Source organism: Python bivittatus, unplaced genomic scaffold (assembly GCF_059951505.1).
Source record: "Python bivittatus isolate LINGU-HERP-01145 unplaced genomic scaffold, Pbiv_v1 ctg000330_np1212, whole genome shotgun sequence".
Lineage (NCBI taxonomy): Eukaryota > Metazoa > Chordata > Lepidosauria > Squamata > Pythonidae > Python > Python bivittatus.
In genome coordinates this window covers 34,013,825-34,037,632 of record NW_028277058.1, presented here as the reverse complement: position 1 = coordinate 34,037,632, position 23,808 = coordinate 34,013,825, and the positions used below count along the sequence as shown (strand labels likewise).

Genomic DNA, 23,808 nt, shown 5'->3' with positions numbered 1-23,808 from the left:
TTCTGGATAACTAAAAGATAGGTCTTAACACTTCTATCTCTTAAGGAACCCCCCCCCCTTCAGTCTCATACTCTATTTTGTGTGTGATTCAATTCCTTCTTTACAGAGTATTTCACAGAAATAATAAACACACACCAGTGACTAAAACATGGAAGTGGAATTGTAACAGATAGCAAAATTTAGTAAAATTCTTATTTCAATCCTTATCTGATTGGATTCTTTTTTTTTTTTTTTCCACAGACAAATGGGGTAGGGTAGATAGGTCTATCTTCTGGTGATCAAAAAGGATAGGTGGGTCCATCTATTTCACAGTAAGTACTAATACAGTTCTCAGTCACCAAAGATGAAATGGACAGGAAAAGGTTATATTACATCAATATTCCCAAGCTAGGTCAGGTTAAGTTTATAGTGCATTTTGTAACACAGTACAGCCAAGTTTTTACTGGTACTTGGGAGATTTTTCAGTGAAATTTTCAGATGTACAATACTGTGGGTCTGGGTATAATACTGGACCTTGTGACAGTACAGATAGTCCTCGACTTATGACCACAATTGGGACCAAAATTTCTAATGCTAAGCGATACGGCCGTAAAGCGTGATGTCATGTGACTGCTTAGCGATGGCAATCCTGGGCAGTCCCGGATGCTGTTGTAAACCTGCTGTGCAGGTCGTTGGGAAGAAGTGGGAGTCCTAGGTAAGGAGCATGGGGATGCTGCGGGGGTGGGGGGGCCTAGAGGGGCAGTGTGGGCTGCACATGAGTTGGGGGGGTGCTGAGGTGCAGGGTCAGAAAGGTCAGGGAAAGAGTACACTGCAGCAACAGGGCTTCTGGGCATGCTGCAGCTCTGGGGCTGCAAAAAGCCCCAGAGCCTTGACACACCAGGAAGCCCCTTTGAGCTGTGCTCCTGGGCCGGGCTGGGCTCTGTGTTGCACTGAGAAAAAGCTCCTGAGCTGCACCACAAAGCCCAGCCCCAGCCTGGCCCAGCAGTGTGGTGCAAAGGGGCTTCCTGGTGTGCTGTAGCTCTGGGGCTGAAAAAAGTCCGAGCTGCAAAGCAGAGTGAAGCCCTTCTCAGCCACCTCTGAAAGCTTCAGCTGCCCTAGCAGTGCAGCACAAAGACTCTGTGCCCCGGGACGGCCCAGCAGTGCAGCACCAAGACACTGCGTCCCGGGAAGCCCCAGCCACCCCAGCCCAGTCCCAACCACAGTCACCCTCGCCACCAGACTCTTACCATCCCAGCTGACCTTTGTCATCTTCTTGCTCCCGCTGATAAGGCGTGCCCATCCTGGCCCTTTGCAAGGCAGCTGCTGGCCACGTGAGGCCATCTTCCCCAGATCTCATGAGGAAACCGCTGTGTGGGAGCTTGGGAAGAAAGCCTCATACAGCCAGCAGCTGCCTTGCAAAGGGCCAGGATGGGCATGCTTGGTCAGCAGCTGGAGCAAGAAAGCAGCAAAGGTCAGCTAGGACAACAGGGGCCAGAATGCAGGGGACAAAAGTGCACAGATGGGGGGGAGATAGGCTTGGGGGGAGTTGAAGGACCCCTGCAGTTGTTAGTGCGGGCAGGCTGCCAAGCACCCAAATTTTGATCATGTGACTGCAGGGGTGCTACAAGAACTGTAACTTCAGGCACTGGTCTTAAGTCCATTCGTTTAGTGCTGCCATAACTTCAAACGGTTGTTGAATGAACGATCGTAAGTCAAGGACTACCTGTATATCTATATCAAAAGTCTAATGCACTAAATGGAAAACCATGTTTTCCTGGGCAAGAATGGATGTTAGAATCAACATGGCTTTAAATAGATTCACCTGCACACCATATTGATGGTACTAGAAAAAATGGGAATGTGTAAAAATCACCTGGCTATTATGTTCTATTATCTTGGAACTGAAAGAAGCTATTAATCTGTCTATAGAGCACAAGTCAAAAGAGGGGTGTTCATCATGGTGCAATTTTGTGGAAATCTCCAGATGTAGAACCTATTCTCCATCTAGAAGAATAGATGAGCTGATGACTCAGCTACTCTACATAGTGTTCATGATGTCTTCATGCATTCTGATATGAAGAGGATAAGTTTCTCCACCCATGTCATTAAGGTGTGGCCTTTTTTCTGAAGACCCTTTGATATGAATTAGCCCTGATTATTTAAATAGGCTTTTTGCATGTTGGTTCACACATATATGTGATGCCCATACACTTGAAATGATAGTACTTTCAGAGCCAGACATACTGCTCCCAACTCCAGTGGGGACAATATCACCAGCAGTGGCAATGTATGGTGGGTTCACATTCTTGTACAACACTGTTTTGGAAATGGGCTGTCATCCACAACTAGGCTGGCATCTGTAGTCACCATGGCACCCTTCAGACAGTCACTTACACTTTGCTCATAACACACACAGACTATTATTTAATATGCTTTATATGAGGCTGCCCTTGAAAACCACTCGGAAGGTGCAACTAGTAGAGAATGCAGCAGTACTGGCAATTATGGTCACGCCACATCATGCCCATGTAATTTGTGAACTGCACTGGATATCTGCAGGGTTTTGTCGAAACTATGGGTGCTCAACTGAGCCTGACAGGATATTTTATGAAGTGAAATTGGTTGTACCCATAGGTGAACCTGAGGAACTTCTAACGGAAAGGTTTGAATGAAATGTATAAACAGGATTTGAGCAGTCCACCAAGGCTAGGAAGTCATATGGTTATAACAGTATCAACTTCAATGTCTCGTCTGAAATGTTGGTGCATGATACATTTTTTCAGCAGTCTGAGATTTAGGGTGTCTGCTTGGGCAGACATCTAATATCTGTAACACCTCTAGCCAGAATTGCCATGCTAGATGCTGTTAAACCAACCTAAGCCCTCCTTGTTTCATCCTCCCACCCCCCCACCCCCATCATGTACCACCATATTCAGAACCTTCAGTTCTCTTGCTGCCATTCTGCCAATGGAAGAAAGAGTGATTTGGCACCTTTGTTTGTGTCCTGGAGATGTTGCTTGCAGCTGTGCCCTCTTTTCTGGCCTTTGCTGGATCTGGCTGCCCACCACTGTTTGCGCTGCCTGATACACTAGCTGATTGTCGAACAGTCACTGTTGTTGATGCAGTGCCTTGTGTTATGCAGGAAGAACAGTTCTAAGTGGTCCTCACTTCATATATATTGCAAGCAGGCTTGTTACTGGCATTTCCTCATTCTGCTACTTTGCTCAGTCACAGAGCCTGTCACTTTTCTGCTCGGTCTGACCTTGTGACTAGCCGATCAGGCTGTTTCATCCTTTGCCTAGCTGTGTTCTTTGGTCTCTTATTTGTGTTCCAATTAGATGGCATAGTTGCTGGAAGGAGTCACTTTTGCTTACTGCTTAATTCTTTTTCTTCAACCCTCCAAGTGGAGTTCATGGAAAAGCCACTGCTTCGTCATACTAATTAGAAGAGGTGGAATTAACCCATTCCTATAGTTTCCAACTTCAGTGACGTAATATTTGAGTGAGTGTTATGCTTTATTTTGGGCATGCATGGCAAATTCATGTACTAACTACCCCATAGTTTAACAGTCTCCTCTCTAAGCTGAGAGATAGGTTGGAGAATATGATCCTGGGAGACTAGAACATTCAAGCTAAGACCATCTTAACAAGAACAGCACTATTTTTCATAATCATCATTGCAATTTTAGGGCCAGATGACTTCTCAATTTGGCTGCACATTAAGAAAATCAGAAGCCTTCCTCTATAGCTTCTCGACCAAAACTCAAGGTAAATGACTAGGGAAAGGGTGTCTTCTAATGTAGCATCCTGTCTATAGAACACTCGCCCCAGGGAGCTGTTTTAATCTCCCTGGTTTTTTAATTCTAATGTCTTTCTTGTTTATTCCCATACTTGAGGGAGCTTACAGTAATATAAAAAAAAAATCAAAGTATAAAACGGAAAAAATATTAAATTAATACAATAAAAATAAAAATAAAAACTAGTGATTAAAAATAACAAAGACTTAGCAAAAGATATTTTTATTGACTTTCTAAATATTGGAAGAGTGGAAGCTAAATCCTCAGGGAGTGGATTCCATACTGGTTTTTATCAGCTGTCTTAAGTTTTTAAATATATAGTTTGTTTGATTTTCATTATATTCTTATCACAAACTTCTCTCAGAATATTTATACTGATAGAAATTGCCCAATAAACCAGTCAGGGTAAAACAGGAATCTATATATGCAAGCCAATATTGGAGCAAGTGTACAACAACCTGAATTGGATCAATTACCAAATTTGGCAGTGCTTCCGTATATCAAGATGGTAGCATAACCAGAAGTCCTTTTATTACTTCAGGCTGGAATTTTACCTACAGTTTTACCTGGAAAATGGAGACCTGGCCACACTAATTAATGGTATGGTAAAATCAGATTAAGCTACTGTAATACCAGATTTATTTCAAGGTCCACTACACCACACCGATACTCTCTCATGTTTCCCCACACCTTAAAGGCATCTTCTCTAGTTACAACCTACAATTCTCATGTTTGAAAGAAACACAGATGTTATTACATTATGATAATTAATGAAGCTAAACAAAATAGGCAGATATTTGCTTTGCAGTTCAACTTCTTTAAGTGTGTGTCCCATAACGCTAACTGCATAAAACTGTTAGCTTAGGTAGACCCACGAACACCATCTTCACTGTCATCCTCAGAGCCATCAACTTTGTCTATCATTTCAGAGTTCTCTGGCAGATGTATCATGCATGCCAGAAAGACTTAGGTTATTAGCCATAGCTGCAAAAAGAAACTCCATCATGTAGGAATAGGCTGGGATGACTTTGTAATAAAAATGAGTGTATTACAATACGAAGAAACTGACAAGATAAAATGCTGAGTTTTCAATTCTCACTTAAGGCTGAGAACACTCGCTTCATTGACATGATTTAGTGACTTCCAGCCAAGATCCATACACCAAAGCAGATGCTGTACAGAAATTGCTGAATACATGATCAGCTGCATAAGAAATATGCAAATTGTGTAAAACATGCAAATAACCTAGAAGAGAAATTGTTACCTTAAATCTTAAGAAGTGGAACAATATCCACAATGCTAATATTATGTGTACTTATATATAATGAGAAACTTCTGTCTTTACTGAAAGAGTTGGTACCAATTGAACATACAGGTAGTCCTCATTTAGTCACTGCCTCAGACAGCGACTGTTTGCAGTTACAATGGCAATGAAAAAGTAACTGCAACCAATGCCCACATTTACAATCTTTACAGCATCTCTCTCTGTCATCTGTTCACCATTACAGTCAATTATTATGCATTGTCCTGTGTAAAACTGTAAGCACTTAACAACCAATTCACTTAATGACTGAACTGTTGATCCCAATTGTGGTTGTGAAATGAGGACAACCTGTACTGCTAAACAGTTACAAGAAGCAGTAGCAAATGTTATGACAAACTACCAGAAAAATTTCAAATAACAAGTATGTACCTGCATAAATGCTGTTAGAGAGTTAATAATATGTGGACTGATTTTTTAAAAATTTAAATTATATACAGACATTTTAATTTTTTTAATGTATTAAGTTTATACATAACACATATGTGGATTGAAATTGAAACAAATGAAAATGCCTGTACATAAGAAAATGCTTCTGCCCACTTCACTGTAGAGAAGGGGAATGTGTCAAGGGAAAATAAATTACACTGAATGCACGCTGAATACAGTGGGAGTGAAGACAAGTACGTAGTAAAATATGAAGACATAGGGTCAAGAATCAATGAGTGATGAAATAATGTGGACTGAATACAAAAGTGACTGACCAATACAAAAAATATGTTGAAGTCATTTGGTCATATAGAGAAAATGAAAGAGAATCAAATTGCACACTAACATATAAAGTATCAGTAAATTGGCCAAGGGGGAGAGAAAAGGGAAGACTTAGAAATTTATACTCAGATAGCAGTGGTGAGACATTAAAAATGGAGAGGTGAGAAGTTTAAAGAACAAAATACAATGTACAAATCATTATATAGATGTGGTAGAAGCAAGGATGGTTCGTAAGGGTAGAAAAGTACGGAGAGGTATAGTGAATGCTGTTGGTATGAAATAATTTATTTAGTTTTCTTTCTTGTTTCACAATCCATGCCTTCAATTTTTTTTGTTTACTATTTCTTATCTCTTTGCTGTACTTTGTATTATGTTTCTTACTTGAAAAGAGAAAAGCAAAATGTATATGCATGTATATAATACTTTAGTGGCAAAGGGTAATTCATTCAAGAAATGTTTTTTGATAAGGTTTTAAAGAAAATCACACCAATAAGTTTATACTCCAACCACTGATGCAAAAGGAGGTTGATTAGTTTTATGATCATACTCAATATGATGTTGACAGAAAATGCAAGCAAGATATCCTGCTTGTGGTTGGAGATTCCAAAGTTTTCCTCCTTAAAACATAGTTGAACTATAGAGACTAGGAAAGCAAAACGAGGCAGGAGAATAACTTTACTAGTTCCTGTCAATCCAATGAGTTCTTGACTGCTAACACAATCTTCTAACAACCAAAACAATGCCGATATATATGAACATAATCAGATGGAGTACCCAGATAAATTGACTATATTATTGGTAGAAGTAAGTTGAAGAGCTCAGTTTTAACAGGAAGGATGTGGCCAAGGTCTGACTGTGGATCACAAATCGCTCATGTACAAGTTACAAGTTAAGCTAAAGCATAAGAAAGCCAAACAATTTCCATAAGAACTTGACCATATACCCACCATTTTCAAAGAATTGCTTTGAAATACTGAACCTCATTGATAAATAGAGGAACTGTGGAAGGATATCAAAGAATTTGCTAAGGATGAATGTGGAAAGGCCCAATTATGGGACAGAAACAGCATTGGTTGCACTTTTGGATGATCTCTGGCAAGAGCAGGATGGGGGTAGTGCATCCAACCTTGCTCTTCTTGATCTCTCGGCGGCTTTTGATACCATTGACTATGGTATCCTTTTGGGTCGGCTGCAGGAGTTGGGGCTGGGTGGCACAGTTCTGTACTGGTTCAGCTCCTTTCTCCAAGGACAAGTCCAATTGGTGTTGATAGGGAGCGAGAGGTCTAACCCACAGCCCCTACTTTGTGGGGTGCCTCAGGGTTCGGTGCTCTTGCCACTCCTATTTAACATCTACGTGAAACTGTTGGGTGAGATCATCCAGCACCATGGGATGAGGTATCATCAGTATGCTGATGATACTCAATTATGTATCTCCATCCCGGGTGACTTAAATGATGCTGTGGCTACCCTTTCATGGTGCCTGGAAGCTGTAGTGGCCTGGATGGGGGACAACAGGCTTCAACTGAACCCTGGTAGGACAGTGGCTGCGGGTACAGAAGCCTCAAGATCTAGGAGTTTGTCATCTTTGGTTCTTGATGGGGTCACACTACCCCAGTCAGACACGGTGTGTAATCTGGGGATCCTCCTGTACTCACAACTCCTGTTTGAAGAGCAGGAGGCAGTTGTGGCTAGGAGGGGCTTTGCACACCTTCGTGTTGTGCTGCAGTTACGCCCCTTCCTCGATCAGGAGACCCTCCGCACCATCACTGGTCATCTCCCTGTTGAATTACTGCAATGCACTCTACATGGGGCTACCCTTGAAGAGTATCCAGAAGCTACAGCTGGTGCAAAATGCAGCAGTGCAGACAGTTCTGAATGCCCCCAGGAGGGCCCATACAACACTGCTGTTATGCGAGTTGCACTGGTTGCCAGTTTGCTTCTGGGTCCAATTTGAGGTGTTGGTTATCACCTTTAAAGCCCTTCATGGCACAGGACCAGGTTATTTGAGGACCTGTCTTGCCCCTCTTATATCAGCCCACCCCACTTGGTCCAGCAGAAGGGGCATGCTACAGACCCCACCAGTCAAGGAATTTTGACTGGTGGGATCTAGGAAGAGAGCCTTTTCTGCTGTGGCCCCCACCCCGTGGAACAACCTACCTCCTGAGGCGTGGTGTGCCCCCACTCCCATGGCCTTCAGGAAGAGCCTGAAATCCTGGCTATGCCAGATGGCCTGGGGGCTGGATGGGGGCTCACATTGGTGGAAGTGCTTATGGGGTAATTGATTCTGCCCCGTCATCTTGAATGTTTTTAGTTTTTTATGTATAGGGTTTGCTTTATAGCTTGACCTTTTAATTGATTAATCAATTTTAATTAATGTGTATTTATTTTTTTAATTGTTTGTGGGTTTTAATTGTGAGCCACCCAGAGTCACCCATTGGGGGAGATGGGCGGCATACGAATTTAATAAATAAATAAGTAAAGGCTTCTGGAGGAAAGAATGGCAGACTGACGATGGCTGCACAAAAATCTGATGACCATGGCAGAACGAAGAGCCAGCAAGTAAACCGCTCTTTGGTAATTCCTCTCCGGACAAGGAGAGGACTTGGGATCACCCAGAAATACTCCACAGAGCTGCTCCTCACGAGAAGACAGCAAGGTAGTGGTGGTTTATTGCTCTGGGAGACGAGGGAATAGCCATCTTGCTCAAACTACGGTCAGTGCCTTTAAAAGGTCACTAAGTTTGCATACTTCCTTTTCTAATCACATTCAAAAATTGCTTGTTAACTGCTTTTCAGCTATTAGAAACCTCTGGATCGGCAAGTTTGAAAGTACCAGGTAAGTTTCCTTCAATCCTTAGTGAAAGAAAGTTTTAACTACAAGTTCAAGAACTTAAAAAAATTTTTTGGGGGGAAATAAACAGCAAAAGGGTGATTAAAACTTTGATTTTAGAAAGTTACAAACAGACTAAAAGTCCAGATAAATTTAAAATAAGATTTTGGAATTAATTATAAGGAATCCTTTCTGTGGGAAAATGCTTTTGTTTTGAATTTTTTAAAACACAGTAAAATTTTAAAAATTGGGCACTATAGGGAACTAAAGATAACAATTAAAGGAGAAGAACACATTAACTTAACTCATAATTACAAAACGAAGCAAAACATTCTCACATTGAAGGAGAATGGACAATGGACCCTGAAGTTAATTTTAATACTGTCAACAGAGAGATCTGTCTCTATGGAGAACTGTGTCTAAAAGATGTTATGGAAGAGGAACAAATTTTACCTGACAAAATCAAGACTGAGTTGAAAGTGGATTTACAAATGACAAGATTGACATCGAAAAAGATGTTACACTGGATATACAAAAGAAACCAGCTGATGTCTTAATAATTAAAAGGGATATACAAACAATAAACCAAGAGAGTGACCTGGATAACTTTCCTATACTGGATTTACAAAAGAGGCTTGTTAAAGTTTTAAAAAATCTTGTGAGAAGGGACAAAGAAAAAATGAAAAGAAATCAAGTTCTATGTTTTTTGACGTAGAATGGCCTAAAGATGAAGATTGCTATAAGTAAAAAGAACGAATATAAAGTTGGTTTATCTGATCAAGGTTAAAATAGATGGTGTTATTTCTGGTAATCCTTAATGGACTTTTGCTGACACCAGGATTGAAATGATGCTTTATGGATCTGTTTATAGATAAGAGATGGGATATGGGAAGAAGAGATCATTTGTTATATTTTAATAGGAGGTGATAAGTTACTAAAATTGTTTATACTTGTGATAAACATGGGAAATCAGTTTATATATTTTTCTTTTTCTTTACTATATTCTTTTCTTTTTCCTTTTTTCTGCACCTTCTCTTTTTTATTATTCTTTTTTAAAGTTTGTATTAGTTTTTACTGTTGTAATTATAATCTTTAATAAAATTACTATTAAAAAAAAAAGGATAAATGTGAAAAGAGACTGACAAAGACCAAGAAAACAGAAGAAACCCAACTGTATGTCAGAAAGCATGGTGGAAATTGCCAAGAAGACAAGCCAAAACCAAGAAATACAAAGATCTCAGGAAGAAGCCTAACGAAGTGGTTTCTGGTTGGGGAAAAAGTGGCAGACCGGCACGCCTCTGCAAACAGTGAAAACAACACTGTGGCAAAATCCAGTGGTTGGGCATTAAGCCTGCATCAACGGTTCCTCTTTGGATATTGCTCATTGTGTTCTGAAAGGCTGCTCTTCATGAGGAGACCCACAAGATCCGAAGTTCTGCGGGCTTCTTATGAGTCTAAGTGCCAAGGGCTATGGAAGAGACAGCGAACTCCCAGCCACAGCAGAGCCTGCAAAGGACACTGGGTTTGCAAAAGCCCCCCCTCTCCTAAACACATTTGGAAGACAATTATTTCAAAGTTAAAGAGAGATCTTCGATGCAGCAGAGCAATCAAGCCACCCAGAGAGTGATCCATCTTCCCAGATTAAAGATAAGAGCAAACAAACAATTTAGAGGATTTAAAACTAGTTAAAGGCAAAAAGCTTGCCAAGAGTTTAAATTAAGAAGGTTTAAAACAGACCAAGGGAACAGCTGAATTTGGATTTACTGATTAAATTTTTTTTTTTTTAAAGCAAGTAAACAATATATAACTCCATGAGAAAGAATTCTATTTGGACTAATTGGGGACAATGATCGGATACCTTTGCAAAACAAATGATATGGAAAAGTTGCTAAAGATGATCTGACTACAGAACTACAGTATGCTGAATGGGACTAAAGACTTGACGATGTGGAGAACGGGGAGAAGTCCCTCTTTTACTTTTATTTCCCCTTTCTGGACTGGAATGGCTGTTATTAGAAAAGTAGTGAAACTTACAGAAATGGTAGAAAAAGGTATTACATTTCAGGCATTCCAAAGGATCTCTGAAGAACTGGGAAAGAATCTTACAGCTACAATGACAGTATCAATAACTGCCTATATGAATGCATCATTTAAAACAGATCTGAAAGGAGAGATAAAAGAAGAGATGAAAAATATAGAACTTGGTGAAAATAGTAAAAAGAGGGCTTAAAGTCTTAAAAAAAAATTTAGGATGGGAGGAAGATACAGATGAAGATCAGGTTCTACAACATCTTAATGTGTAAATCTTACCAGGTAGACCAGACAGGAAACACAACCAGATAAACTAATTCTACTTAACTGTAAAGTTACATTAACAGAATCTTGCAAGTCTGAAAGTACAATTCTTCTGCTATTTTCTTTACAGCCTGAAAAACTAGGGAGGATCCCTTCTGAGCCTCTTGTCCCACCTACTATCCAGCTGTGGGCTATACTGTCTCTATCCAACCATTCCCTAGGCAGCATCTCTTCACTCCATCTCCCAAGATCTTTCCCACATACCATTACGTCACCCTCCCCTTCTGACCCATTCCCCCTTCGCAAGTTCCCAGTATAAAACTGTGGGTTGTGAGAACGAAATGTAGCCGTATCACTCCCCTCTTTTGCCATTAACTTCCCAAAATCACGAGATGTCCCATAAATCAGCCTCTCAACTGGGAATCTGTTGGCCTCCCCACCTCATGTCCTTTATGCCTGATGTGAAAGGAGCTGGGTCATTTCCCATGACCCCTACTTGGTCTCTTGCTATCCCTGAGATGCCCTCCACCCCATAAAAGAACTCCTGTTCATCTTGGTCAGCGCCTAACACCTACAAGACCGTAACTGCTGAGGATAGGATTTGTTAGGGTTCTGGTAATGAAAGTGGTATACTAATTGCAGCGCATGCACATCCATTGTGGCCTCACATGACCTGACTCTGGGTAGCCTTTCCAGTGTATCCAGTACTCAACCCACTTCCCTCTGTGTCTCTAGAGTCTAGCACTGCTTTCAACTTGTACTCTTCCTCCCTGTTTAACAGTATGGGGGGTGCCATCTGTGAATGCAAAGTGCAGGGGGTGCCTCTTTCACAAGCAAAGACTGATGAAATACAGGGTAAACTTTTATTGATGCTAGCAATTGCAAACAAAATGCTAGTGGGTTTATTTGCTTATTCACTGGGAAAAGGCCAATAAATTTCAAGTCGTTTCTTGGAAGGTCTGGCAGAAGTCAGAAATTTTGTAGAAAGTCACACCAAATCCCCTTCTGTAATTCTAGCTCCCTCTAGTCTGGGTGCATCTGCTGCTTTTTTGCTAGTTCGAGCTGTTCCTTAAGTGGCTCTGGGCTGCTTGCCTCTTGTGCAGGAAATCTGTGGTGTGGTGCTTTCTTGCCTAGTTGTTGGTAAGACTCATGAGTGAAATCTTTAAGTTGCCTGGAACATTGACATATCTATTGATGAGTGTGCTGCACTGATATAAGCAAATTCAGCAAGAGGTAAGAGACCACTCCAGTTGTCTTGATGGTAAGAAATATAGCATCTTAAAAATACTGCTGCAATAATTGGTTAACTTTCTCAGCTTCTCTGTTTGCCTCCGGATGGTACGAGAAAGACAAATGAATTTTAATATTTAATAATTGCAAGAGGGCCCTTTAAAATTTAGAAGCAAATTCCTTTAAATGTTGATCTGATTTACGGTGCAACAAGTTGCATGGCTGGAGTATCACTGTGGGTGCGGGTATGACTTGTTGTGCTACTGCGAGTGGGGCAAATTCTGCCCCAGCTGTTACATTAGTTGTATAATGGTATTCCACAAATTGGTTATCTGTGCATCCACTTGCTGCTAGTTTTGCAACAATGCTGCTGCTAGATCTTAGCAGATAGCAGAGTTACTTGAGGATCAGAGGCCTTTCCTGAAATTCCTCCCTTTAGAAAAGAGTATGAGACTTGCAAGATTGATGTCAGCCATATCATGTAGACCAGACAGGAAACATGACCAGATAAGCTGATTCTACTTTATTGTAAAGCTACATTAACAAAATCTTGCAAGTCTGAATGTACAATTCTCCTACCGTCTCCTTTACAGCCCGAGAAATTAGGGAGGGTCCCGTCTGAGCCTCTTCCCATGCCAAATATTCAGCTGCAGTCTCTTATCTGACTGTTCCCTAGGCAGCATTTCTTCCAAAGGTCTTTCCCACATACCATTACATCATGTCATGTTAAGGATTAATAATTTCAGAATACTACATAAGAGAAAGGAATATAAACTTTACTTGTTTGGTCAGGAATAAGACAATAAGTGCTTTTAGAAAATACTAGAAACTCTTTATGGATCTTTTCCTGAAACTGGGTTGAACTGAGTTAATGATTTTTGGATTTACCAATTGAAAAGGGTTGGGTATGTGAAGAAGTGATCTATGTAATGTAATTTCAAGTGGGGAGGAATAATATTAAGTCTGTTTCTAACTGCTGTAAAGAAGATTAGAAGTCAGTTCCTTAAATATCTTTCTTCTTTCTTTTCTTTTTTTCTTTTTTATTTTCTGCACTTTAAAATTTTTCTTTATATTTTTCTTCTATTTTTCTTTTTTCTCTTACTCTTATTTTGTATTACCTTTTACTGTTGTTAAAATCCTTAATAAAAAGTATTTTTTTTTAAAGAGCTTAACAAAGTATTTCAGATAACAAAAGAAACAAAAAATAGTGTTACGGCATTATCTGTAAAGACACTGAAGATGGAAAGAGACGCAGAAGAACAAGCAGTCTTTCAAAGGATCCAACCTCAAACTGGTATAGACAATAACCTATTTCAAGATCAAACAGAAATTGAAAGAGAGTACTGAAATTCTGTGCAGTACAGATGTCAACATCCAAGATACCTGAGAACATTTTCCTTACTTAGAAGGATCTCTTTTAAGATGAAGATGAAGTTAGATCAGCACTCTAGTAATTACCAAATTGGAAGGCTACAGGAACTGATGGAATACCTACAGAAATATGGCAATCAACATAAGAATCAGTAAAGATTCTAACCAAACAAATCAGGAGAATAACACAGCAGCCAACAGATTGGAAGAGGTCAATCTACATAACAATTTGATAATATTTGAAGAAGCAGTGATCAGTATTATTAAAGTCAACTTTTAATCAAAAATTGACTTTTCATTTATATTTTGGGACACAGTTGTTTTAATCTGGTATGAGCTTTTAGTGTTAAGGTTTGGTATTTAATTTATTTGTTCTGTTGTTAAATAATTTAAATCAAACAATGCACAGCTTAAATAGGATCAAGGGCACTATATAAATGTTAAGAAAAATAGAAATAGCTGTTCAATTTGAGCAATTTTAAAATTTAGATTAAGTTAGAATTATACAAAAATTGGTTTTCTAAGTCTCTCAGACATATTTGAAATACTAATCAACTGATTCTTCTCTGCTGTCTTGAAGAATTTTGGGAATTATTTTGTAGTGGTTTGAGTACTATTTAATCAGATGGCTCCAGCAGATGGCATTGTATTATTTTGACAGAATTTTCTTCAGAATTCAAGTCTCTCCTCAATAGAATTTAATGCTTACAATGACACCAGTGTACAAGACTCTTTTGAGGCATGCTTCAGCTGTGGCCTTTTCTTCACAATTAAGTTTTTTTTAACCCACACAAATGAAACTTCAAGAGTTTTTTTTTTTTAAATCAAACATAACCGGCAATTTCTGTTACAAATGAAATATTGCTGGGAATCAATCCTGCTCAAATTTCACTATTGAAAGTAGATTCATAATAAGTAGGAAAACAAGTGCAAGTAAGCCTCAGTTTAAGAACGAGTTCCGTTCCCTAGGTCTGTAAGTCGCATTTGTATATAAGCCAGAACAATATTATTATATAATATTGTATAAGCAGTATTATGTAATGAACTCGAACCATTGTGTATTTAGCTTGAATCATGTATTTAACTTGAATTTTGCTACAACAGCCTCCGTTCTTAACAGATGGGTCATCTGTAATCCAGGCGTTGTTAACCCGGGGATTCCCTATAATGTTTATTCAATGTTTAATGCAGCTAATTTGTTATTTCACAGATAAGGCAATTATTTTACTTAAGAGATGCGTTTAAGTTCTAATACAGATCTGTTTAGAACTACCATTTAAGATGGAAAAAAAAAGATGCCACTCACCTGGAGGGTTTGCATGATTTGGCATTAACACTACAGCTTCTTTGTCACAACAAAGTTCTTCTTCATCAGAAAGAACCAAGAAAGCTTCTTTGGGTAAACTTTCATTGCTTTCATGTTTAGATGGAGAATTTAAAGAATTTTCTACCTTTTCTTCTGGACATAAGCTAGGAGTCTCCACAGGAAGCAAGATGGGTTGAGAGAAACAGTTTAATTCATCTGCTGGGGCCAGCTTTTCTAAAATTGGAATAATTTCATCTGTTTCCATGCTGGCTGCATTTCCCAACATACTCTCAGTTGGTTCATCTTCTACAGTTTTTTGAGCACTAGTCTCTAGAACATCTGCAGATTTGTTAATTTCATTCTTTGGACCTTCATCTGCATTCAAACTACTAGATATTGCTTCCTCATCAATGTTTTCTTTTACAATAGCTTCCTCTGCACTATTTTTTTCCTCCATAGGCAGTTCTGAAGTAATAGCCAACTCATTTGTTTCTGCTGGTTCTACCATGTAGTCATTAATGTTACAGGTTACTTTATTTTCTTCTTCAGTCTGATTTGATGAGGATTTCTGGTCCAAAGTATCTTCTACACAAACATCTTTATGATTCAGGTCATCTTTTATAATAATCTGTTCCTGGATGTCATTATCTTTATTACATTCAAGTACTTGACTTTCAGATTCAGGGCTTAAAGATGGGCTACTATTTTCATGATGTTGCTCAGAAACGACGTTTTCAGGAGAAAGAGTTTCAAATTTTGCTGTTAAGCCACCATGCTGGTTTTCCTTGTTATCCAGACTTTTGACATCAGTGATTTCTTCAGATTCTATTTTTCTGTCTTCAGAATCAAGACATATATCTTCTAGGCCATTCACCTCTCTTTCCTCAATGCAGCCAGAATTTAGTATAGGAGAACTGATATCTGAATCCCCATTTTCATGTTTTCCATTTAACAGCTTCAGATCAGCAGTCTTCAAAAACTCTTCTTTTACTTTATATACACTTTCAAGCTGTTGTCTGTCACTTGCTCGCATGGTTTTGCGGGCCTTAAAAACTTTTTTTTGAGGCTCTTCACTGTTTTCCATCTTGATTCTTAAAAAGTAGTTTTAGGATAAAAAGAAAAACAAGGAAAATTCATCAGTAAAATTTAACATTCAGCACAACAGGATTTTTTTTTTTTTTGCAAAATCATTGGAGAAGATGATTTCGGATTTTAACAATGAATCTTATTGAAGCTTTTTGTGGCATAGAATTCCTTTTCATCTATTTCAGAAAGTTATTAAGAATTGGTAATGAAAATAAAGTACCGGTGGCACCATGCTGAAATTACATTATACATTATATTATCGTCATCCTTCTAGACCAATTATGATAGCAAGCTGTACAAATTGGTAGAGATTACAGGTAGTCCTTGGTTAACTACCACAACTGGGACCAGCAACTCCATCGCTAAGTGAGACATCACATGACTACACTAGACTTATGACCTCACTTCTCCCATAGTCGTTTAACAAATCACCCACAGTTGTTAAGTGAGACATCACGTGACTGTGACTTGCGATTTTACTGCCGGCTTCTCCATTAGCTCAGCTTGTTGGAAGCCAACTGTGAAGCGCACAAATGGCAATCATGTGACTGTGGGATGCTGCAACAGTTATAAGTGTGAGGATCAGTTGTAAAGTTACTTTTTCAGCACCTTTGTAACTTTAAATGATTGCTAAACAGGGCAGTTGGAAAGTGAGGTCTACCTGTACCATCTCTGGTAGCAATCTGGGAATCCTTTCAGTAGATTTTTTTTTTTTAATGAATAAAATCACTCAAGAAGCTTTCACTCTGAATTCTGCTGTATTTATTGGCCAAATATCCTAAGGAATTTAAACTGATGTAGAGTAATATTTTAAGTCAATTCCTACTGCACAAACATCACAGAACATTTATAAAACTAGAATTCATCTTTCAGTGGTATTTAAAAGTGCGGTGAAAAGGTCTAGAACATGAAAGCAAAAGCCTACATTGAAAAGTCACTTGGAAAAAGTGGAATGGGCAGCTAATAAATTTTGTAAATAAATAAATATATTCAAATTTTATCAACATTTATTTACCATTTCATAACAAGTGCTATTTTACAAATGCTGTTTTGAACAGAAATATAGATCTTTAAAATGTTTCTATTTATTCCTGAAACTGTATATGTAAGTACACATATAAATGTTTCATACCTTTTTGTATGTATGGTTTTATTCATGTCCCTGGTTTATTTAAAAAAAACTTTTTTCAAAAGACCCTGGGCAGCTTACAACATATCAAATATACAATTAAAATAGTTAACAACATAACAACAAAATATAACAACCTAAACAAGAAAACAGCCATAACTGTGGGGGGAAAAATATAGCAGGGGTTACACACACACACAAACCGCAGGTCCCAAGGGCTTTTCAGAACCTTAGGAGAGTGGGCCCTATATATATCTCTGGGGAATGGTATTCTGCTGTGACAGAGAAGGCAACAAGGAATGTTTAATAATGAAGTAAATAGATGCCAGGTAAATTCCTATATATAAGAATAGATTTCCCTCCCTCCCTTGCTGTATGAAATTCCTTAAAGTTGAAATGAATGGAAGGCAATATAACAGAGGTATACATTCTTTGTAAGGTTTAAGGGCCTCACTCGGTCTTTGAATTGCATGATAATAGCCATATCTTCAAAAGCAGGTAGGGACAAGATAAAGAATTAGGGCCAGGGGTATATGTCTGTATAAATAATTTAAATTTAACTACAGTAATTAAATTAAATTAATAACATTTAAAATTACAATTCAGTGGTAGTATTTTTAAAGGCACAAGTTTTCCTGTGGCATTACTTTGTGCATCCCTGCTATATGAACCTTATGCACACCAATTTGAAGTCCATGGAAGAAATTAGGAATATATATGCAATGGAATTCATGCAAAAATAAACTGATTTCACCTTCACTTATAAAAACAGGTTATCATATTCCTATTAGCCAATTAATTAACAAGAAAATAGAATAAAAGCCTTATGATAAAAACATCATTTAAACAAAACTCAATAATGTAAAATACCCCCTGTGCTAATCATAAAAAGCTGTAGTTGCACTTTTGTCTCTTTCTTGAAATGGGATAAAACTAAAGAAAGAACTCAACTTCTCTGAAGTACATACATTTCACACTACTGCTGTAAAGGCAGGTGCACAGGATCAGGTAGAATAGTTAACACATTCATAATCAATGACTTTTTAAAAGTTGACGAGTAAAGTTTTCTAGATTTTCAGTGTAGTGATGTGTGAAACAGGGATTTAAATTAATCATTTATAACTGTATGTCAAGATTAGGATGGTTGTATATAACCAATTATTTTTCTATATTCATGTTTATTAAGCATCCTTTAAAATATCTGAACATACTGCTAAATCTGTACTCATAATCTCTTAGTATTTAATATATGATCCTGCAGAATCTATTGTTAAAGCTGACTTTTCTGTGTAACTAGAGATGGGGAAGAAGTTACAGCATTTCAGTAACTGCTTTCTCAATAATAAGTAGCACTGCTTGCAGAATGGTATACTTAGCTTACTTTCTGAAGGAGAAATAAATCAAACAAAATTCCTTAATTTGATCATTGTACTCCAAAGCAATATTCATTTTTTACCAAAAAAATCTACATGAATCTCATGGACAAAAGTTTTTAGCTATGGCTTGGTAGCATAAAGCCTTTTGTAGCAGTATGCATAATTTTTAAATTATTGGAACATGAAAACTTAAAGCTAATTTTAAAAAATTCTATTAGTTTTTTTAAAATTAAAATTATGTACATTATGATGCTTCAGTTATTGCTAAAGCCTCAGGATCTTTGTCATCAATACAAGCTTTTCCTAATTTTCTTTTTGCAAGAAAACTCTCCCTTAGTAATATGGAGTATGAGAACTTATTCCACAAGATTACTTGAAGGTTTTGTTTTAAAGTATTTAGTGAAAATACATGTACCATCTGTCAAGCTGTTAATTTCAAGCTCCTGCCAACTACCTTTTAAAACATACATTTGTCCAGCAAACAAATATTAAAATTAATGCAACCTGGGATGGTAGCAAATGCAAGTTAATGCAAAATGTCATTACATACCTCATTGCTTAATTTAATATATATTTCAGAGTGCAGCCTAATATTTTCCAATGAGCTAAACTTGATTTTCAAAAAAGATAAATATTCATAAATACCCATTGTTCTTGACTGAATTAATATACACTTACTGCAACTACAAAGCACAGTAAACAGTTTAAGCTACCCTTTTATACATTTTCATGCAAGACAGTATCCCTTAACCATATTTATCTTTATCATTAATAAGCTATTTTGATATGTAAATATTTAAGTATTATGACAATCATGTTACTGATGAATGGCCCCAAACATTATATCAAAAGTTCATGCTAATCTCAATTTTTTAGTAAAAAGCAAGCATGCACATCTCTCTTCCCATACTCAAGACCTGATTGACCAGACATGGCAAAATAAAGATGTTTTGCAAAGCTATCTAGTCATTAGTAAAAACTAATTTAAAGGACAATTTCAGGTCACATCCACAAGGGTGCACACTGTAGCCACTTAATAGATTTGTTGTTACTGAAGAAATCAAGAAAAACCAAAGCAGCATGGAACTAGATCACAACCACTTTAAACAATTTGGTGATATCTGTGCAAGCCAATCAGTGATTCTTCATTTTTTTTAGAATAAAATTGCTATAAAAAGTATTTCCCATTCTTCTAATAGAGCTCATATGCATGTAGATCTGGTATAGTTAACTTAAAATCATACATGAGGAATAGTAAAATCATACATGAGGAATAGTAAAAAAAAAAAAGAAAAAAAGAGAGATTCAGTATTTCTGCTTCTTAATTTTTTAATTCAGAAAGTGAATTGCATATCTACAATTTACATCTAGTGCATACAAAAACATAAAATAAGGACACTGTAATGAACTTTGATCTCTTCCAATACAAATGACTGCCCAGAATACAGAAAATTCAGGAAAGCTTGTATAACTTAATTCAGTGGATTCAAAAACACCCACAATTCTTAGAGATATGTTTTACCAAGAAATAACAGTTTCTGGAATTCAACAGTTTTGTTTTTGCGTTTATTTTTTAAAGTTCTGTAGTTCAGAGACAAATGACAAGTTAGGAGACAGAACTATGCAAGAAAATCTTACTTAGTTTTGCAAAAGCTTATACTTTAGCCTATGCATAATAAAGTTCCTTCCTATCTAAATATTAAATATTCATGTTATTTAATTAAGTTACTACCACCAGAAGAAATTCTTTAAATCTCTGTCACTTTTACTTAGTGAAAAGTTTAGTCAATACTGATGTAATTTTCAATGCTTGAGAAAATGAGTAAAAGTGGCTTCTAAAGCGATACCCCAAAGGATCCTTGCCCTCATAATTAGGAACCTTTCCTTCCCATCCCTAATATTGTTTCCAAAAGCAAGAACATTGCTACATGGCAACAAAAATAGGTATTAGCATTGGATTAGCCTATACTCATGAAGTCATGTGAGAGCAGTTAAAAAGGTTAGCCAATCACCTTCCAGCTCAAATGTATTTTGCCTGGCAACAGGGAAGACAGAGATCATGAAAAGACAACTGTATATGATAGACTTAAAACATACTGCTCAAAGAAGTTCCATACATATTACAAATACTGTAATTTCTATTACAGTTCCAAAAACAAAGTCCAGAAACAAGCATCATTTACTTACAGAAGAAACTTATACAAGCAAATAATATTCATTGCTAAGCGGTTTTGCATGAAGTGTCGCCTGCAAAGTAAATAGGAAATCCTTGGCTATGGTATCATGTTCTAGATGAAGGACTATAAACTCCTTTTCTAAAACTTGGCTCAGATGTTGCCTAACAGCCCATTAAATGCAAATGCACACTTGTATAATGAACTCTGCTTTGCTGTGTCAAGAATATATACACATGGAGAAATACACATTGATGTGTTTTGGAATAATAGGCAATTTTCATACATATATTACATAATCTTATTTTGTGTTAAGATTATATTTCCTCTCAAAGTGTTTACTGGAGTGTTTAAAATTCTTCATAAATATTTGCTAATTTCATACTCCATTTATGTCCTCAGCAAATTAACAAAAATATTCTGTTTAAAAAAATTACAATATCTCCCACACAAGCTGAATTATACCAGTATATAAGGTTAGTGCTTATGTTGCTCGTTTTACTTCCTCATTTTACTAAGAAAAACCAGACTTCAAGAACTATAGTTTGTACAATGGTTGCCATTTAGAATGAGCATAAATCAGGAGGAATAATGATAGAACAACAGCAACAGTATTCCTTCTATTTTTTGAGCTCTTGCAGTTTCAGAAGCGTACTGAAGAGGGAGCTAGCTGTACTCACACATTTAATTTGTGCAACTACAGGAAAAAAAAATTGGCAGCTCTGCGTTATTGTTACCAAGCCCTTTCCTGTGAAAGCTTTATCTTATCCAATTGGTTCAAGAAAGCTGATCCTGACCCATCAGTTAAGAATATGAAATCTCAGTTCTGTCCAGCAACAAGGATATAAATAGTATTTAGATAGGGCCTGAAGAAAAATTGAACTGCTGAATATTTAGAAAACAGTATAATCCTTGACAGTATTTTGAGAATTTGGGGGATTAATTATATCATTGCTTAATATAATTTTAAGTGTAAATATTACTTGTAGCTGTAAGACTGAAAATAGCTGAACTAGAAATGTCTATGCAACAGGTTTTCAGGTTGTGAAATGAAGAGTCTAACCTAGATCTGAATTCATATAATTTCAGTATCAATGGTATTCCTTCCCTTTTAGAAGTGTGTATACCCTCCTTCAACCAGCACAAAAATAAGCGACTTGCATTTTGTGTTAGTTTTACATACAGTAGAATCTAAGCCTGCTTCTAAGCAACCTAAAATCCTACAGATGATTGCTAGAACCCTAGAACTACTCAATTACAAGCTAGTTTAAACCCTATGCAAATCAACTGCCATATTAACCAGTCGTGGTTTATTGCTACTGTTATTATTGGCTTATTCTCTCAGATACTTTTTCAACATATACCTTTTTAACCATCTTTGCATTATTTCCTATAATTTGGATTGTGAATAAACAAGTATAAATTGCCCTCTCAGCAGGACAGTTGCATGGTCACATTAGCATTCCGTTGTTTTATAAAGATGGTAAATAGCCTTCAGTGTAGTGTAATGGGAACCTGTATAGTATACTGATTAAAGTGGGAGTTCTTAAATTGATTATACAATGACCCCTTAAATTGATAAATGACTATGTGCAACCCCTCTCATGAATAAAGCCAAATAAATCTGTTGTGACTGATTTAGACATCTCTCAAAACTTGCTCCAGATTTTGCTGGCTGCTGAAGGCTTGCCCAAGCAAAGTTTTGACAATGCTCTCATTGTGCCACCATTAAGAAACCCATTTTGAAGCAGCAAATAAATATTTGATACTAAAAGTGATATAGTATTTAATACTATCATGTTTTTAACTAGGATGAAAATGAACCAACAAAAAGCAAAACCTGTAACTGCCTATTTAAATTTTAGCTGCTTTCTTATGCGTGACTTTGTAATTATATTTAATACCTTATCTTATTATAGCCTTATGCCATCAAGTGTCACCTTCTGGAATCACAAGGAAAATTACATAGTAATACATCAAAATTCAGAATTTTAGTATTAAGAAACAAGTATTTATAAACTTCCAGAAAGCTATGATACATTCTCTTACAAGATACATCTTAAAACATAAGTTGTTTCTACTGATTTCTCAAAAAAATGTGTTGTTTGCCTATGAGTACTGTTTTCTTAGAACATTTCATCTGGGGAAATGAAATACATCTGCTTGTACGTGCACAGCCAGAGACAAAAGTGGCTTACACCAACCCCTGTACAAAATAATAAATGTGGATCAAGTAGATACACTTCAATTATGGGAGATGTGACAAATCAAAATTTTGTTACAATAGAGACTTACCTCCCCCCCGCCCCAGTTAACCTACAGATTTACCTTTACATTAAAAATGACACTATCTTTTCTAAGTATATAAAAACCCGTTCTAACAAGAAGCCCCTGAAGCCATGTTGCCATATTATCAATAAGTCAAGTAAGAGAAACTATACATAAACAAGACATAACAAGTCTGATGTCAGACAAATAAGTGAATATTTGCATAATTTGATTGGTTGGCTGCTGAAGACTGGTTTGTACAAGCCCAGCAGTACTAGAGGCTGAGAATCAGCAGGAAGCAGGAAAAGATCTGCCTGGCAACAGGGCTAAAAATAGCATACCTACTAAGCACTAGTACTACTGTATGTGAAAACAGCAGAGCTGCATGAAATCTTCCTGCCTCTTTCCATATGCAAAATTATACAAATGCAGTGCTCTTCATAACAAAGTCAAACTAACACGTTCTCCCATAAGAGTCAGGTCAGCAGATATCTTACACACTTAACAACTTTTTGTGCAATGTTTTAATTAGGCATAGAACACAAAATAAAATGGCACTTTTTGCCCATTATTTCTTTTTTAGCATTAAAGACAGGAAATACAGCTCAATCTTTAGAAGTGCAGTTAAATTCAACTGTATAATTTAAAAACAATGATAATGCTGTTAAAATTTTCATCCACCATTAACTATATGTACATATAATGCTACACACACAAACCTACTTATAATTTAATAGGGAGGCATTTAACAGGTTTGACTAAAAATATAAAACTTTATCTGTAAAGTTACTCACTTTTTCATTAAATAAACCCCAGTGTATTTGAGCAAGATCTCCTTAGAGAGGCCTGCCTTCCATGACGCATAATCATTGAAGCTTCAAATCAGTTTCCTTCCATGTTTAACAAATCAGTGTACTTCAATTTAAAAGTATTTCTA

General features: G+C 37.1%; 1 protein-coding gene across 3 annotated transcripts in view; it reads right to left on the bottom strand.

The window, feature by feature from the left end:
• ATF7IP (activating transcription factor 7 interacting protein) overlaps positions 1–23,808 on the bottom strand; it is a 103,753-nt gene that overhangs the window by 56,662 nt on the left and 23,283 nt on the right. For all 3 annotated transcript variants that reach the window (XM_007427708.3, XM_007427707.3, XM_025166346.2), the window contains one exon: positions 14,839–15,929. In XM_007427708.3, the coding sequence (XP_007427770.1) occupies positions 14,839–15,922 (1,084 nt within the window). In that variant the 5' untranslated portion in view covers positions 15,923–15,929. Of the gene's footprint in view, positions 1–14,838; positions 15,930–23,808 lie in introns of those variants that run through there.